Below are 19,012 nucleotides of genomic sequence, written 5' to 3' on the forward strand. Positions count from 1 at the left end.
CCAGGCTGCCCCCGGACGGCGGGTGCACTTGTGCCCTGGGTTCCAGCCGCTGTAAGGCCCCAGTGGACACTGCGGCCCAGTTGGTTGCATCGGCCGAAGCGGCACCCCTCCGGGTGTGGCATTGCCTGTTGATTTCGGCTGGAACTCCCCCGGGAGGTATGGTCCAAGTTGCAGATGGAGGATTCCTCTCTGCTGAGGCTGTGACGCCGTGTTGGGCCAAATGCCCGGAGCTCGGCTCTGTCGGCTGCCCCGGTGATCACCGTACATGACGGCCTCCTCATGCGTTGGGATGCCCAGTTGGAACGCTATTGTGTGGTGGTGCCCATTGGATTACGAGGTAAATTGACCCGGGTCATTCATGAGAAACTTATGCACCTCGGCTTCCATAAGACCTTGTTAACCCTTAAACGGGATTACTATTGGCCTGGTGTGGAGGATGATGATTTTGAAAGGTTGCCACGACTGTGCGCGGAGGAAGGCCCCTATTGGTCAGGATCTGGCCCCGCTGCAGTCCATTAGGGTTTCTCGTGTCAATGAGCTCATGGCACTAGACATTCTGGGGCCATTCTCTGCATCCCAAAGGGGCCATAGGTATCTCTTGGTGGGCATGGAGTACCTCACACGTTGGCCTATGATGTGACCTCTGGTGGACCAATCGGCCTCGGCCATCACTGAGGCGTTTGTTCAGGGGTATGTCCTTGACAAGGGGGCGCCAGAACAGCTCTTGACAGATCAGGGGCAGAATTTTTCTTCCCATTTGCTTAAGGAGGTCTGTGACCTCCTTGGGACGAAGAAGGTCCGCACCTCGCCCTACCACCCCCAGTCCGACGGGATGGCAGAGCGATTGAACTGCACGCTCACGTCCATGCTGTGTCATCATGTGAGCACGTCCCAATCGGACTGGGACCTGTTCAGGCCGCGTACAGGTTTGGCTCCTCATGCCTCGACGGGGTTCTCCCAATTTTACCTCATGAATGGGAGAGAACCCGAACTCCCGATGCACGTCCAACTGGACCTCAGGCCTGCCAAAAAGGGTTCGCCTGTTCCCATCCAGATGAGGATCGCGCTCGATCGGCTGCGCGAGGCGCGGCAAGCAGTGTTAGACAATTCGGCCAGCCGGCAGGCAGCTAACGAGCGCCTGCTCAAACACCAGGCTGTCGGCCAAGTGCCGGTGGGTACGTCTCCTAAATTACATCGCCCATGGCAGGGCCCTGTCGAGGTCATGGAGGTCCGCCGTCCGCAATGTGTCCGCATCTGGTGGGGCCGTCGTCACTGGATCGTGCACCCGTCGCGGCTCAAGCGGGTGGTGCCGCAGGGCCTCCCTGATTCATCCCCATTTCCAGAGCGGTCGGCGATTGCTGCGTCCGACGAGCTGGGCCGCGGGGGTCATGGTAATGCGAGCGATGCCCTGCCCTTGTGTATGCCCGCAGAGCCACCGATAGTGACGCCGCCAACAGCGGGCTGTCCGGTGGGTGTCCCAGCGGCGACCCTGCCTCCCTGCAGGCCACCGCCTGGTCTGGACGCCGACGCCACAGGGGGCAGTGGGCCGCCGTTAGAGGCGCCAGCGGAGCCCCTGCCGGTGGTGCCGCCGGCGACGCCTCAGCTCGGCCACGTGCCGGCGGGCTCGGCTTCGGCCGGCGTGCCGTCGCCTCAGGCGGCCGATGCCACACGGGGGAGCGGGCCGGCGGCAGGCACGTGCTCAAAGGGCGTGCGCATACGCTAACGGCCCGCGGAGTCGTCTACTTCGATCCGCTGCCTTGTCGCCACTTACGTTGCCGGGTGGTGACTGTCCAGACTTATCTGATCCCGTGCTGCCCTCGTGTTGTGTTCTGCTATCAGCCGGGGTTGTCTCTATATGCATGCGTCCCTGGGGTACCTGGTCCTAGTGGCTTCCCATCGGATGGACTCCTCTCGCATAATTGTTGCAGCCGGGTCGGCTGGTTTTCTTTTTCACGGGGGGGGGGGGGGGTAATGTAGACGAGTAGTGGAGGACGTCATGTCACTCAGGGGGGTGAGAATGGATGACGTCAAGTTACAGGGATATATAAGGGGGGGGGGTCGTTGCGAAGGGCCAGGAACGGAGAGTGTTAGGGAGTCGGGATCCAGGGTAGGGGGAATTAGCGCCAGGCTAGAGTGACTACTTCACCCGGCCGACCGAGTTGGATGATCCCTCGGTCGGTGCTGGGGGAAGAGCACGTATAGCCTGGATGGAGCTAGGAACCTCCCAGTACCCTTTCCCCTGGGGAGATATTAGGGTTGTCGCCTGTTAGGCGTAAGCCTTTAATAAGTTACCGGCAGTAGCCCTTAATAAACCTTGGCATCCGCCCCTACTCAAGAACTGTGTCAGCGTCGTCTGTTGCACCTCAACACAAGTAACGAATTGGCACGTTCTGTTTACGTGACAAACCTTACTAAATGGTAGTGTCGGGCGTTGGTGGCTTTAACGACACATTTATTAACTTGATTTGAAGCTTTTGTGACTGCAGGAATTACTCTTTGGTTATTTCGGCAAAGTCACGTAGAAATAAAATAAATAGAATACGACGTTTCGATTGCAACACAAGCAACAGTCATCTCCATATATATAAAAGGCAAAGTTGTGATTATGTGTCTGTTCAAAATGTTTAGCGTACTTCCCGACATGCAACAAACTTGAAATTTGCCATGTGGGTACTTTCCAGACTGTACACCATGCAAAACATTTAAAAATACACTTTTTTTGGGGGGGGGGAGCTCAATAATGCATATATTTTTTGCACGGCAAGTGAGCTGTGACATTAAATCTGTCATGTGACCCGCGCATGTGGAAGCGTAACGCATTGTAGTGTAGCGGTTAGCGCGCTGCGCTACAAACCCGCCGACCCGAGTTCGATTCCCGCTCAAGGCCACCACCGGTGACGATTATTTTAACCGGTCCTGGGCCTCCCCTAGGTCGACTCAGCCTCAAACGAGTAACTGGTGTGGCGTGTGAACATCGCCGTTGTGGAGACATAGACGGCCGAGCGTGGCGAATCCAAGTCCCGGGCGAAGCCGGGTAGTAAAGCTAGTCAGGTATGAATGAATCCAAGCTCGGAGAGAGACACATACACAGAGAGAGAAACACATACACACAGAGGGAGAGACATCGAGAGACACACGCGCAGAGAGAACGTAATCAACCAGGAATAACGTAATCAACCAGGTAAAGTGTTAACTGTTGTGTTAGCCGACTCTCTGTTGCATTGCATTACAGTTCTAAATTTTACTAGGCTTGTTTTCTTATTTCTCTCTCTTTTTTTATTTCTCTCTCAAACGTCCAATCTCTCTCCCCCTACCACTCTCATTGACATGCTAATCTTCCTGCTCCCCCCACCCCTCTCTATATAATGCCTCGTCACAGAGGCGTTGTTTCTGTATCTGTGTCTCTCTCTGCGTGTCTCTCCTCCATGTGTATCTCTCTCTGTGTTTCTGTGTTTTCTCTCTCTCCGTGTATGTGTCTCTCTCCGTGTCTGAGTTTGTCTCTCTGTATATGTGTCTCTGTGTCTGTGTTTCTCTCTCTGTATATGTGTCTGTGTTTCTCTCTCTGTATATGTATCTCTCTCCATGTCTGTTTGTCTCTCTCTCTCTCTGTATATGTGTCTCTGTGTCTGTGTTTCTCTCTCTGAAATATGTATCTCTCTCCGTGTCTGATTGTATCTCTCCGAGCTTGTATTCATTCATACCTGATGACGGTTGCTTGTGTTGCAATCGAAACGTCGTATTTTATTATTTATTTTCTTTCTACGTGACTTTACCGAAAGAACCAAAGAGACACATTTATATTTAGGCGATCTAACACAAAACCTTTATTCATGATAAACCTTTATTAATAATAGAGTTTTTGGGGGTTATATCGCGTAAGCGTAAATGTGTCGTAATCCTCCACCACCCGACACAGCCAGTAAGGTTTGTCACGCAAACAGAACATGCCAATTCGTTACCAGCACAGCACACCGATGCGTTGGAGAGCAAATCCACAACATTTACAATCTGAGTACTGTACGACGTTTCGTCAGGAATTACATCCAGCATCATGGACGAATTGTCCTGATTTAAAGCTTTCGTGACTGCAGTAATTCATATTCTTAGCTCTTTCGGTAAAGTCACGTTGAAGGGAAACAATAAAATAATAAAAAATATATATAAAACAATAAAAATTCTCACGACGTTTCGACCATAACACAAACGGTCGTCATCAGGTGTGTCGGTTTGCATAAATTTATTATGGCCGCCAGTCCGTGGAACAGAAAAACCGACGCGCCCCGCGGCTGCCATCTTGCTCCGGGGCCATCGCAGTTCACACAGAAGCGGTGGGCGTCGCCCGTCGATGACGTAACGCGGCCTCGCGACGTCACGCGGCCTCGCGTCGTCCCCGGCCCGCGCCAGCTCCATGGAGGCGCAGTGCGCGATCCCCGGCGGGAAAGGCGAGGAGGACGACGCAGAGGAGGCGCGGGAGGTTTTACTGCAGCAGGTGTTCGCAGGTGACCATCCGCCTCCCCACGCATCGCGGAGACATGTAACTCTGCTAGCCTCTTTCTCGCGCTCCGCGAGTTGGTACATGCATGTGTACGGGGAGCGGAGGCGCAGTGGTCAGCGCGCTGTGTTACAAACCTGGCCATCCGAGTTCGATTCCCGCTCATTGCCAACGTCAGTGATGATTATCTGAACCGGTCCTGGGGCCTCCCCTCGGTCGACTCGGCCTCAAATGACTACCGGTACGTTGTGTAAACATCGCAACGCTGGGGAGACGAAGGCAGCGGGCGTGGTGCTGGCCACCCACTCGCTCACAGCACTTTCTCTAGGAGTCTATTAAAGCTATGCGGGGGGGGGGGATTGTTCAACCCATAACACCAGCGAGCCATACACAGTTAACGTCGCACTCAATAGTGCACCTAGCCTGGCACATGCGCCGTCTTGACGTCATCGTGGCAAATGACTTGTTATTTATAGTAGGGAGCGGTAGTTAGTGGTTAGGGCATTTCGCCACGAACCCGGCTAACATCCATGATGAATAGCTTGGCCCGTGGGTCGACTTAACCTTAAATGGTGCGGTGTGTAAACATTAGCTCTAGGGTGACAAAGGCGGCTAGGCGTGGTCCTACCCACACCGGCCCGTCGTGTTCAGTGTTGGTATTCCTTACCCTACAGCCTTTGGATTTAGGATGACTTGTGCGTGTTCGATGCTGATTACCCAAGCTAAACAAACAGTCCACCCCATCAGACAATATCACTCCACAGTTCATCACAATCACAGTGAACGCTGTGGAATAGGTTACGGACCCACAGGGATTGGAAAACGACAGGCGGTGGTGCCTCTTCCGTACATGTTCCTTGCCTGCTATGAAATCACAATGTCACGTGACGTTATGTTACACTTAACATGACACAGGCAGTCGTGAAATCGTTCCCTTTTTCTCAATGGCTGCAGTGGCAGGCGAGTGAATTAGAATACCCTAGCACAGGGGTCGGGAACCTTTTTGACTAAGAGAGCCATGAAAGCAAAAAATTTGGAAATTTATTTCAGTGAGAGCCATATAATATATTTTAAAAGTGAATTCAACTAAATGTCAGTATAATAAGCCTCTGAATTTATTCTTTTAAATAATGTTGTTATAACACTCACCATTAATGCGACTTCTGGTGCTGCATGGATTTGCTGATGTCTTTGTAGTCGGGTTGGTACTTGGTGAGGTTAAGCTTCATGCAAGCGTTGAGGCTTTCATCCGTTAAACGTGATCGTAGGTTGGACTTGATGTTTTTAAGATGTGAGAATGACTGCTCACATGCATACGTAGATCCAAACATGGTCAATACAGCAATACTCACACGCTGCAGTGTGTGGTATGTGACAGGAAGCGCGTTCCAAGTTTTGAGAATCAGCTGGTCTTTGGGTTGGAGTTTTTTCATTTCTGTCCACATGTGCTTGCTCGCCAACTCTGCTTTCTGTCGTGTGATTCTTTCCAAATCTTCATTCAGTGACTTGAACTTATTCACCCACATGTCTGAGGCCTTCAGGTCAGCCACTTCTGCTTCAAAATCTCTGACGGAGACACCAGGGATGTAATTCAGGTCGGCTGTGTTCAGTGAACACTCGTTTGGATGGGTGATGAACTTAAAAAGACGAGTGTGCTCACGAAATTCTCCAAAGCGTCCTTTGAAGGACTGTAGGAGACTGGATGTGCAGCCAGCTAGCTGGTGGAGATCAAGGTTTTGAATGGGCTCACTTGCTGTGCATGCATCTTTAAATTGGCTCAGTTTTTCAAAATGTAGTAAACGACCTGTTTCAAGATCCGTGATGAAAAGCTCCAGCTTGTTTTCAAAAGCAAATACAGCTTGTTGAAGGGATACCACTGTATTTCCAATGCCTTGCATTTTCACGTTGAGCTGGTTCAGATGTTCAGTCAGATCTACGAGATAGTAAAACTTGAGGAGCCACTCGGTGTCGGCTAGCTCAGGATGCCCGACGCCTTTCATTTCAAGGAAAGTCCGGAGTTCGTTCAGGCAAGCCGCAAAACGGCTAAGCACCTTCCCTCTTGACAACCAACGCACATTGCTGTGCAAAAGCAGACCAGGATAGTTATTTACAACTTCATCCAGCAGTGTTTTAAACTGGCGATCATTTAAGGCTCGGGCAACAATAAAGTTGATCACACGAATGACCAGCGACATCACTTCGCCAAACTGCCTGTCACACATCTGAGCACAAAGTGCCTCCTGGTGTATAATGCAATGGAAACTTAGGATGGGTCTATTTTCATGTTCACAGAGAAGCGCCACAAATCATTTGTTTTTCCCCACCATACACGGAGCACCATCAGTACACACTGAGAGAAGTTTATCCATAGGTAGACTTTTTTCTTGAGCAAACTCCATGAAAGACTTGAATAAATCCTCACCTCTTGTGGACCCTTTTAATGGCAGAACAGCAAGACTTTCTTCGCGCAGTGTGTCACCAACAGCATATCTTGCAATCACGCTGAACTGCGACAAATGGCTCACGTCTGTTGACTCATCCAAAGCCAGAGAAAAGAACGGCGCTGCATTTATGTCCTTCACTTGCGTTTCCTCCACTTTGTTTGCCATCACGATGGTACGATCATGAACAGTTCTTGCCGACAGAGGCATGTCTTGTATCCGTTTGATTATCTTGTCTTTGTTCGGAAGATCATCAAAAAGTTCATTGGCTACATCCAGCATGAACGTTTTAGCATACTCGCCATCTGTGAATGGTTTTCCGTTCCTCACTATTGCTAAAGAACCAGCAAAGCTAGCCGAATTATAGTCACCTTGCCGGGTCCATACGCGGAGTTGCTGCTGGCTAGCTTGCACCCTGCTCAGAAGCTCTTGGCACGCTTTCTTTCTGCTGTCTCCCGCAGGGTATTTTGATGCAAAGGTAGCGTGGCGCGTGTCGAAGTGCCGCTTTACATTCGACCGTTTCAACGATGTAATTTTGTCATTGCAAATTAGACACACCGCAGAACCCGCTCTCTCCACAAAGGCGAATTCTTCGGTCCATTCGTCCTGAAATGTACGATACTCGTCGTCTTTTTTTCTTTTCGCCATCTTCTTCGTCGAAGGGTTAGCTTTGAGCTAATGACCGAGCAGACGCAGTCTCAGACTGATTCAAAAGGGGGCGTTTACCTGTTTTACCCAGCAACGGCAAACGTAGGCCAGTATCATCCAATTAAAATAATGGACAATTGCTCCTGCAGCCCTGAACAGGACATGCGCAGTGAAAAATCGATGGATGGATTAAAACAAGTGGGAATATTTTGTTTTATCTGCGAGCCATATGCAATCATCAAAAGAGCCACATCTGGCTCGCGAGCCATAGGTTCCCGACCCCTGCCCTAGCAGCAAGGAACCTGCTTTGCCCGGGGGGAAAATATATTTTAAAACTTGTCTTCTCTTAAAAACATAACATATACACAAATACTAAGCTATTATAAAAGCCCAGTGTTCCGTTTGTCTATTTATCCATCAACAAAATTATGAGAGCCTACACACCCTACTAACAATAGAATCAGTATATACTAACTCGACAGTAGTATCTACTGACTCTACAGTAGTATCTACTGACTACTGTAGTATCTACTGACGACAGTAGTATCTACTGACTATAGTTGTAACTTTACACATTGGGGTGGGGGGGAGGACATCACGTTATTCAAGATTTTCCTCAGCCTGTGCTTCTGCAGTAAATGTGCAGTCGCTGGTTTGTGTTGATGCTCGCTGTTCAAGATTTTCCTCAGCCTGTGCTGCTGCAGTAAATGTACAGTCTCTGGCTTGTCTCTATGCTTGCTGTTCTGTAGTTTCCTCAGCCTGCGCTGCTGAGGTGTCTTCGCTGTTTGCTGTGTTGAGACAGCTGCTGCTCCTCCACTGTTTGTTTTGAGTGCCACAGCGCCACCACTCTCTTTGGGTTTGTCTTGGACATATATACAAACATAGACAACTTCAACCGAGATGATGGATTCAAATTGAGCAATCATTGGAAAGATGTAATTAACCAAGTCAAACTTTAGCTTCCGGGCAGTTTACTGCTAGACAGCCAGTTTAGATGAATTTTCATAAACATACCCATATTCCCAGTCTGTTACCCACAGTTTTACACACTACCATCGCTATGGTAGTGTGTACCACAAGTTGTTTTTTAGCTTGCACATTTCAGTTTGAACTCCTTACATTATTAGCCTGCACATTCTAACTTACCCACCCGGCAGCATAACAAAACGCGGCTTAATCCTTGCTTGCTTATCTACTTCCACGTATTTGCCTACTTGATTACAGTGTCTATAGTATGGGTTTGATTCCTGTCCATGGCTATTGGTGACCAGCAGGAGCCATGTCATGATTTCCAGGGTGTGTTATGAGCTCAGTTTTCTGCCGAGTTCCAGCATCCATCTTGAGCCCAGATGCTTTTCCTTTCCCCAGACATAGGGGCCATGTATCCAGCTGCTGCTGAAGCTGAGAGTGAGGCCCCAGGAACACCTGGTGCTGCCCACACAGGGACCCTTGCAGACACAGAACCCAGCAAGGCCAAGTGCAATGGTAGGGTCAGTTGATGGATCTTCCTTAATGGCACCTCCTGCTGAACCCCTCTACCCATGCCAAATTCCATGTGTCCCTGCACCCACATCCCTTTTCCTCTGTCCCTCCATCCCCACTCTGCTCCATGTCACCACCCACACTCCACTCCCTTTGTCCCTCCACCCCCATCCTATTCCCTGTGTCCCTCCCACAAAAAAATACCCTGTCTCACTTCACCCACATGCTGTTCTTGTCTCCCTCCACCCACTTTTTGTTCCCTGTGTCCTGCCACCCACACTCCATTTTGAGGAGGTGCCTCTGCCAGTCATCCACTCTGGTAATCCATGGTTCTGCCCCTTACCGGCTATGAAATCACTACGTGGTGTGATGCTACGTTGCTCTTAGCCTGGCACAGCCACAGTAGTAACATCATTGTGGGGGAGTGATTTTTTTTATTTGCCTGTATGTGTGCGGAGAGCAGAAACGTTTGCACACTTGACCGGTGAGTCGATAATACTGTATTGATTCCTGTCTATGGCTGTTGGTGACTTGCAGGAGACCTGGGTCATGATTGCGAGGGTGTGTTCTTCCCTCAGTTATGTGCCGAGTTCCAGGATCCGTTATGAGCCCAGGCGCTGTTTGTTTCCACAGATCTAGGGGCCACGTATACAGTTGGGTCTGACGCTGACAGCGAGGCCACAGAGAGTGAGGCGCATGGAACACCTGGTACTGCCCACACAGATTCCCCTCAAGACACAAAACCCAGTAAGAGCAAGCACAAAGGTAGAGTCAGCCTTAAGATCTTCCCAAGATGGAACACTCTACTCCTTGTGTCCCTCCACTCACACTTAATTCCTAGATGGTGCCTCTGTCAGTCACCGACTCTTTTAATTCATGGTTTTATTCCTTACTGGCTATGAAAGCATTACCATGTCACATGATGTCACATTGCACCTAGCCTGGCAAAGGAAGAGTAGTCACATCATTGTCACTTCCAGCTACTGCAGTTGTAGGGGAGTGAATGTTTAGAATGTCTTCACATGTGTGTAGAGATAAGAGTAAAAATGTTGGCACACTTGACCACAGTGTCTGTAAGGCTGGGTTTGATTCATGTACAGTTAGTTCCCGGGTTCCTGGGTTGCGGAAGACCCGACTTGAGGAAATCTATGTTTATGGAAATGCTCCCATAAATTATGTAAAAAAACATTTAATATGCGGAAATGTTCGCGCTAGTGCAGCGCAGTGAGGTTGTGGATGAATATCGCGGAGTGAGGCGTAAGCCCTGCCTTACGCGGGGGGTAATCCCCGCCTTATGCCTCGTTCCACCAAAATGCTGCCTTTACTGGGCTCGAGCTTCACCATGGTTCAAGTAAATGGAATTTTTTGTAGCATTACATAATTCATTTCCTTTCATTTGGAAGTGATTGATTTCTGTTAATATTAAAATGTTTCGTGTTATTCATGAACAATTTGATACAGTGTATGTTCTATTAGTTTAATTATGGGTAATGTTAGGGTAGATATTCTATGAAATTAGAGAATCATAGGAAGTGCAAAGCGTCTGTATGCACAGCGATACGATACAGGTAGCGATAGAAAACAGACAATAGCGTGATATCATACTGAAAGAAAGCTAATTAGTGATCGGATAGGGGATGCAAACTATTTCCGGCTATCTGATTTCATCTGGATTTTGGGAGAAAATTATTCAGGTTCCGGCATATGAGAAATATGGGTTACAGATCGTTCTCGGGAACCTAACCCTTCCGTAACCTGGGGACTGCCTGTACATGGCCTTTGGTGAACTGGAGGAGGCCTGTGTCATGATTGCGAGGGTGTGTGCTGAGTTCCAGGTTCTGTTGTGAGCCCAGGTGCTGTTTTTTTCCTCAGATCGAGGGGCCACATGTCCAGCTGCTGCTGATGCTGAGAGCGAGGCATCAGGGATACCTGGTGCTGCGCATCCAGCGACCCCTCCAGACACAATACCCAGCAAGGGCACGTGCAATGGTAGGGTCAGCCACAAGATCTTCCCATGATGGAACACTTCGCTCCCTGTGTCCCACCACCAAAACTCCACTTCCTGTGTCCCTCCATTCACAGTTCATTCCCCATGTCCCTCCACCCACATTCATTTCCCTGGGGTCCTTCCACTCACACTCCATTACCTGTGTCCCTCCACCCACACTGTTCTTTGTATCCCTCCACCCAAACCTTGTTCCCGGTGTCTCTCCACCCACACTCGATTCTCGTTGTCCCTTGCAATCAATTATGTGCTGAGTTGCAGGTTCCATCATGACCCTAGACGCTGTTTGTTTCTCCAAATTTAGGGGCCACTTTTGCAGCTGCTGTTGACTCTGACAGCGAGGCCTCGGGGAGCGAGGCACTAGGGACACCTGGTGCATCCCACGCGGGGACCCCCCCTGATACAAAACCCAGCAAGAGCACGAGCTACGGTAGTGAGCCTAAACATCTTCCTAAGATGAACCACTCCGCTGCCTCCATCCTTCTTCCCACACTCTGCTCCTTGTGTGCTTCCACTCACACTCCGTTCCTTGTGTCCCTCCACCCATACTCAATTCCCAGGTGGTGCCTCTGTCAGTCGCCCATCTTTTAATCCATGGTTCTGTACCTTATCGACTATGAAAGCATCACCATGTAACATGATGTCACATTGCATTTCGCCTGGTCAAGGCAGAGTGGTAACATTTTTGTCACTTTCACCTACTGCAGTTGTGGGGGAGTGAATGTTTAAGATATATCTTGACATATGAATGGAAATCAGAGGAGAGACGTTTGCACGCTTGGTCACAGTGTCTGTAAAGCTGCGTATGATTCCTGTCCATGGCCCTTGGTGACCTGGGGAGGCCTGTGTCATGATTGCGAGGGTGTGTGCTGCTCTCAATTATCTGCTGGAGTTCCAGGTTCCATCATGAGCCCAGGCACTGTTTGTTTACACAGGTCTAGGGGCCACGTATACAGTTGGGTCTGACGCTGACAGCGAGGCCACAGAGAGTGAGGCGCATGGAACACCTGGTACTGCCCACACAGATTCCCCTCAAGACACAAAACCCAGTAAGAGCAAGCACAAAGGTAGAGTCAGCCTTAAGATCTTCCCAAGATGGAACACTCTACTCCTTGTGTCCCTCCACTCACACTTAATTCCTAGATGGTGCCTCTGTCAGTCACCGACTCTTTTAATTCATGGTTTTATTCCTTACTGGCTATGAAAGCATTACCATGTCACATGATGTCACATTGCACCTAGCCTGGCAAAGGAAGAGTAGTCACATCATTGTCACTTCCAGCTACTGCAGTTGTAGGGGAGTGAATGTTTAGAATGTCTTCACATGTGTGTAGAGATAAGAGTAAAAATGTTGGCACACTTGACCACAGTGTCTGTAAGGCTGGGTTTGATTCATGTACAGTTAGTTCCCGGGTTCCTGGGTTGCGGAAGACCCGACTTGAGGAAATCTATGTTTATGGAAATGCTTCCATAAATTATGTAAAAAAACATTTAATATGCGGAAATGTTCGCGCTAGTGCAGCGCAGTGAGGTTGTGGATGAATATCGCGGAGTGAGGCGTAAGCCCTGCCTTACGCGGGGGGTAATCCCCGCCTTATGCCTCGTTCCACCAAAATGCTGCCTTTACTGGGCTCGAGCTTCACCATGGTTCAAGTAAATGGAATTTTTTGTAGCATTACATAATTCATTTCCTTTCATTTGGAAGTGATTGATTTCTGTTAATATTAAAATGTTTCGTGTTATTCATGAACAATTTGATACAGTGTATGTTCTATTAGTTTAATTATGGGTAATGTTAGGGTAGATATTCTATGAAATTAGAGAATCATAGGAAGTGCAAAGCGTCTGTATGCACAGCGATACGATACAGGTAGCGATAGAAAACAGACAATAGCGTGATATCATACTGAAAGAAAGCTAATTAGTGATCGGATAGGGGATGCAAACTATTTCCGGCTATCTGATTTCATCTGGATTTTGGGAGAAAATTATTCAGGTTCCGGCATATGAGAAATATGGGTTACAGATCGTTCTCGGGAACCTAACCCTTCCGTAACCTGGGGACTGCCTGTACATGGCCTTTGGTGAACTGGAGGAGGCCTGTGTCATGATTGCGAGGGTGTGTGCTGAGTTCCAGGTTCTGTTGTGAGCCCAGGTGCTGTTTTTTTCCTCAGATCGAGGGGCCACATGTCCAGCTGCTGCTGATGCTGAGAGCGAGGCATCAGGGATACCTGGTGCTGCGCATCCAGCGACCCCTCCAGACACAATACCCAGCAAGGGCACGTGCAATGGTAGGGTCAGCCACAAGATCTTCCCATGATGGAACACTTCGCTCCCTGTGTCCCACCACCAAAACTCCACTTCCTGTGTCCCTCCATTCACAGTTCATTCCCCATGTCCCTCCACCCACATTCATTTCCCTGGGGTCCTTCCACTCACACTCCATTACCTGTGTCCCTCCACCCACACTGTTCTTTGTATCCCTCCACCCAAACCTTGTTCCCGGTGTCTCTCCACCCACACTCGATTCTCGTTGTCCCTTGCAATCAATTATGTGCTGAGTTGCAGGTTCCATCATGACCCTAGACGCTGTTTGTTTCTCCAAATTTAGGGGCCACTTTTGCAGCTGCTGTTGACTCTGACAGCGAGGCCTCGGGGAGCGAGGCACTAGGGACACCTGGTGCATCCCACGCGGGGACCCCCCCTGATACAAAACCCAGCAAGAGCACGAGCTACGGTAGTGAGCCTAAACATCTTCCTAAGATGAACCACTCCGCTGCCTCCATCCTTCTTCCCACACTCTGCTCCTTGTGTGCTTCCACTCACACTCCGTTCCTTGTGTCCCTCCACCCATACTCAATTCCCAGGTGGTGCCTCTGTCAGTCGCCCATCTTTTAATCCATGGTTCTGTACCTTATCGACTATGAAAGCATCACCATGTAACATGATGTCACATTGCATTTCGCCTGGTCAAGGCAGAGTGGTAACATTTTTGTCACTTTCACCTACTGCAGTTGTGGGGGAGTGAATGTTTAAGATATATCTTGACATATGAGTGGAAATCAGAGGAGAGACGTTTGCACGCTTGGTCACAGTGTCTGTAAAGCTGCGTATGATTCCTGTCCATGGCCCTTGGTGACCTGGGGAGGCCTGTGTCATGATTGCGAGGGTGTGTGCTGCTCTCAATTATCTGCTGGAGTTCCAGGTTCCATCATGAGCCCAGGCACTGTTTGTTTACACAGGTCTACCGGCCACTTTTGCAGCTGCTGTTGACGCTGACAGGGACGCGTCGGGGAGCGAGGCGCTAGGGACACCTGGTGCTTCCCACGCAGAGACCTCTCCAGAAACAGAACCCATCAAAAGCACACATGAATATAATCAGCCTTAAGACCTTCCCAAGATGGAACCCTTCGCACCCTGTGTCCTACCACCCACACTCTACTCCCTGTGTCCCTCTTCACAATTTATTCCCTGGAGTCCTTCCACCCACACTCAATTCCGTGTGTCCCTCCACCCACACTCGATTCCCACTGTCCCTTATGCTCAGTTCTGTACTGAGTTGCAGATTCCATCATGAGCCCAGACACTTTGTTTTCCCAGATCTAGGGGCCACTTCTGCAGCTGCTGTTGACACTGACCAGCGAGGAGGTCTCGGCGCGAGGCGCTCGGGACCCCTGGTGCTGCCCACACAGAGACCCCTCCAGACACAAAACCCAGCAAGAGCACGAGCTACGATAGTCAGCCTAAACACCTTTCCAAGAAGGACCACTCTGATGCCTCTGTCCCTCTTCCACACGCTACTCCCTCTTCCCACACTCTGCTGCTTGTCCCTCCACTCACACTCTGTTCCCTGTGTCCCTCCAGCCACAGTCAGTTCCCAGGTGGTGCCTCTGTCAGTCACCCACTCTTTTAATCCATGATTCTACCTCTTATCGACTATGAAATCGTCACCATGTTAAATTATGTCACATTGCACCTAGCCTGGCACAGGCAGAGTAGCGACATCATTGTCACTTTCGGCTACTGCAGTTGTGGGGGAGTGAATGTTTAGAATGTCTTTACATGTGTTTGGAGATTGGAGCAGAGACGTTTGCACGCTTAACCACAGTGTCTGTAATGCTGGGTTTGACTCTGTCCATGGCCATTGGTGACCTGGATGAAGCCTGTGTCATGATTGCAAGGGTTTGTGCTGCCCTCAGTTCTGTGCTGACTTATAGGTTCCCTCGTGAGACCTGGTACTATTTATTTCCACAGATCAACAGGCCATGTTTGCACCTGTTGCTGAGAGCGAGGTCACAGGAACACATGATACTGCCCTCACAGGGACCCCTCCAGACACAGAACCCATAAAAAGCACACGCAATGGTAGGGTCAGCCGACGGATATTCCATAAACAGAACCTCCTGCTAGTACCCCTTATCTCCCGCCACCCATACTTTGCTACCTGTGTCCCTCCACCCACACTCTATTCTATGTGTCCTCCCTCTCCAGCTGCTGAGGTAGCAGTTGCTGATGTGGCCAGGATGGCGTTTCCGCACCCCCCCTCCGCTCCTGACCCCCCCGGCGAGCGGCATCGCAGTGGTGAGTGCGCACGCACACCGAGTAGACGTCGGCGCTGAATAGTATTTGTCGAAGGCAATTGGCCTGTGCTTTTGGGTTGTGGTCCCTGTACCACAGCTGCGGTCAGTGCTGCCAACATTTACGAGAGACGTTTCAGGTTTCCACAATAGCCGTGTGACAGTAATGAGCCAGCACTGCTGTGATTCCGGCTGTGAATGCAGGTGTAATGGGCTCAATTAGGCGCACACACGACTTCTTGGGAGGCAACACTATTATTTTCTTAACACTTAACATAGGGTGGTGTCCACCGACCTACTCAATCTAACACACACCGTCTCTCTCTCTAACACGGACTCTCGGATGCAACTGGCGTGACCCAGCCAGGTGGGCTACTGGCTGGTCACGCTGACTGGATGCTTGACTCTTCTCTTGGGACGTCTTCACGATGCATCTTCATTCTTGACACGAGCAGCCTCAAATTCCGTGAGGAGGCTGCTTATATGGGCCTCGGCGTGCCCGGGCCCCACCCCGGACACGCCTCTCTTCGAGAACCCTCTCGAAGCTTCCCTGCTGTCCACGTGCCCTCCCAAGGTGCCCCTCGGGCCCCCGGCCCCCACTGGGATCCGGTCACGTATCCAGCCGGGATCACACAGAGTGCCATGTCCTCACACCACACCCGTGGCCCCTCCGATCCCTGAACCGGCCCTGACGTCATTCCCGCCTCCGGACGGGATGACATCCTGTGTGTGTGCAGGCCTGTGTGGCAGTGACGCTCCCCGGCATAGTGACGTCACACGTGTGAGTGTGTGTGCATACAGTCGTGACGCTGACAGTCACTACACAGGCATACTTGCGTAGTTCGAACCCGCTCATCAGGAGTGAAATTTAAGTGTTTAATTTAATGATTGATTTCATTAATGCTGCCTCGTTCAGCTGTAAAGGTATGTTTCGTTAAAAAAAGAAAAACATACTTTTCGCAGGATCGAACTGCATATTTCATGTTTTTTATTAGTTATTAGTCATGAAATATATACATAGTGCAGTATTTCCATTGTTTAAATTGTATTGTATAATATGCTGTATATAATATTTGACACTGAAAGCAAGCATAGATACTTATTTGTCACACAAATGGTGCTGATCGCCGGACTGGTACAGCCTTTGAAGCGATTTTATGGTGATCGCTGGATTACATGCCGGTTTTGCCGGATTACATGCCGGACAATGTTGGAAGCCGGATGATTTTGCGCTGCAAATACCGTATGTACTGTGTGTTCAATTGTCTCTCTATCTGTGCTTTTGACGGCAATTCCAGGGATGGCAGAGCGTACATTCATGTGTGATGAATGCGGGAAGGGATTCTTCTACACATCGCACCTGAAGACTCACATGCGGACGCACTCTGGAGAGAGGCCATTCGTCTGCCAGGACTGTGGGAAGGCGTTTTCCACAAACTCGAACCTGAAACACCATCAGAAGACACACACAGGTGAAAAGCCACACGTGTGCCAGAACTGTGGGAAGGGCTTTTCCACCAATTGTTTACTCAAGACCCACCAAAGGAAGCACACAGGCGAACGGCCCTTTATCTGCAAGTTGTGTGGGACAGCGTTTGCGCACAAATCGAGCCTGAAGAACCACCAGAACACGCATACCACCGAAAAGTCTCTGACCTGTGACAAGTGCGGCAAGTCATTTGTGAATCGCGCTAACCTCAATGCACACATTAAGAGACATGCCGCGGAGAAAGAGCATGCTTGCGAGCAGTGTGGGAAGAAGTTTATGATGATTTCCTACCTGAAAATCCACCAGAAGACGCACACACTTGACGGGAAGCATGTGTGCGACGAGTGTGGAAAGAAGTTCATTTATTTGTCGTACCTCAAGACCCACCAGAGGTGGCACAGCGGGGAACGGCCATACGTGTGCGAAGTGTGTCACAAGGGCTTTGTGCAGAGCTCAGCCCTCAAGTCCCACCACGTGATGCACTCCAACGAGCGGCCCTATGCCTGCTCCGAATGCGGCAAAACATTCGCTCATCGCAAGCACCTGCAGGACCACGGTCGGACGCACACCGGTGAGAAGCCCTTCACCTGCCACGAGTGCGGAAAGTGCTTCTCTCTCAAGTCCAACCTTAAAGTTCACCAGAAGGGCCACAGCGGTGAGCGGGCGTACGTGTGCACGGAGTGCGCCAAGGCATTCATATGCATGTCTCATCTGAAGGAACACCAACAAATGCATGCTGGACAGAGGACATATGTATGTGACCAGTGTGGGAGCAGCTTTTTGAGCAACAGTCACTTGAAAAAGCATCAGAAAAAGCATAAAATATAGGCTACACTAGCCACAAATGCATGAATATAGGATGAATTGTAGTAAATATAAACAGATCTATATATTATTTCCCACCTGATATATGGTACATAATATGGTACCATGCTTGTAATTTACAGTTCATCTAAAGTATACCTGATTCAACTGGTGAAGTTTTCATTGTATTTTGTATGTGTTGTATATATTAGGTCTTGAAAAATAAAAATAAATGAAATGAAAATTGAAAATGTGTAATTTTCAAAAAGTATAATAATTTATGTAATTATGCAAATTATGGACTTATGCTAATTAGGCTCGGCTTCATTGTCTAGGAGTGTATTATCAATCATGATAATACAATTTTTATTGCTTTAACTTTTACTGATTATATTTAGTGTGTTTTATGTCAGGTCTCAGAATTCAGATCTTACTGCAGGATACAGTTTTTATAATTAAGATTATTATGCATGAACTTAGGAAGGGACATTCAGACTCTTCTGTGTTAAGCACCTTTAATATCTAAAAACACTCTAATATGCAAACTCTTATGCTCTGAATTGTCAACACAGTACTCCTGGAGATGTCCTACTCATTGATCCATACAATTAACCCTCAATGGTTATGTTAGATAAACTGGGTAACAGAACAATCGGCTAATACCTCGGAGTAAAGCGACCATACACGGCAATAGGAAAAAGTCCTTAAAAATGAATGTGACTATTCATACAAACAGCAGTAAAGAAACATGTGCCCAAGGCACAATTAACGAAATTCCCTGGAACAATAGTGTGCGGCAGTTTGCCCGTTTGCCTAATAGATGCTTATCAATTGGCTAATGGACTTTAATTGCTTAGCGGGCAAGATTCCGTGATCAAAAGAAATAAATCTCAACAGAATAGTATTCCTGTGAGCATGTAGATTCGTAACATCGATGCTTATAAAGGTTTAGCGTCAATTCATTGGTAAAGCTATGTAATTAACGAACCGAATGACTAAAATACTTCTAAATGACCATATTCATGCAGCTCAATATAGGCCGACCGAAACTGAATTTCTGGTTTCGGCCGAAAC

At 49.0% G+C, this 19,012-nt stretch overlaps 1 protein-coding gene across 19 annotated transcripts; it reads left to right on the forward strand.

Annotated features, from left to right (window-relative positions):
- Positions 1-4,333: 4,333 nt before the first annotated feature.
- Positions 4,334-18,182, forward strand: LOC116955296 (uncharacterized). Of its 19 annotated transcripts, XM_032976291.2 has the most exons (12): positions 4,338-4,499; positions 8,950-9,066; positions 9,697-9,828; positions 10,936-11,052; positions 11,373-11,498; positions 12,004-12,135; positions 13,243-13,359; positions 13,680-13,805; positions 14,311-14,385; positions 15,323-15,433; positions 15,560-15,649; positions 16,944-18,182. In XM_032976291.2, exons 1-12 carry the CDS (start codon positions 4,409-4,411, stop codon positions 17,960-17,962), a joined length of 2,253 nt encoding a protein of 750 aa, XP_032832182.2. In that variant the 5' UTR covers positions 4,338-4,408; the 3' UTR covers positions 17,963-18,182. The 19 variants fall into 19 exon arrangements, with proteins under 19 accessions (XP_032832183.2, XP_032832191.2, XP_032832184.2 ...); XM_032976286.2 differs by having other exon boundaries at positions 15,323-15,649; XM_032976298.2 differs by lacking the exon at positions 15,323-15,433 and having other exon boundaries at positions 4,339-4,499.
- Positions 18,183-19,012: the final 830 nt, after the last annotated feature.

The sequence above is a fragment of the Petromyzon marinus genome, chromosome 59 (assembly GCF_048934315.1).
Source record: "Petromyzon marinus isolate PM22_M1 ecotype Great Lakes invasive population chromosome 59, UKy_Petmar_22M1.pri1.0, whole genome shotgun sequence".
In the NCBI taxonomy this organism is placed as follows: Eukaryota; Metazoa; Chordata; class Hyperoartia; order Petromyzontiformes; family Petromyzontidae; genus Petromyzon; species Petromyzon marinus.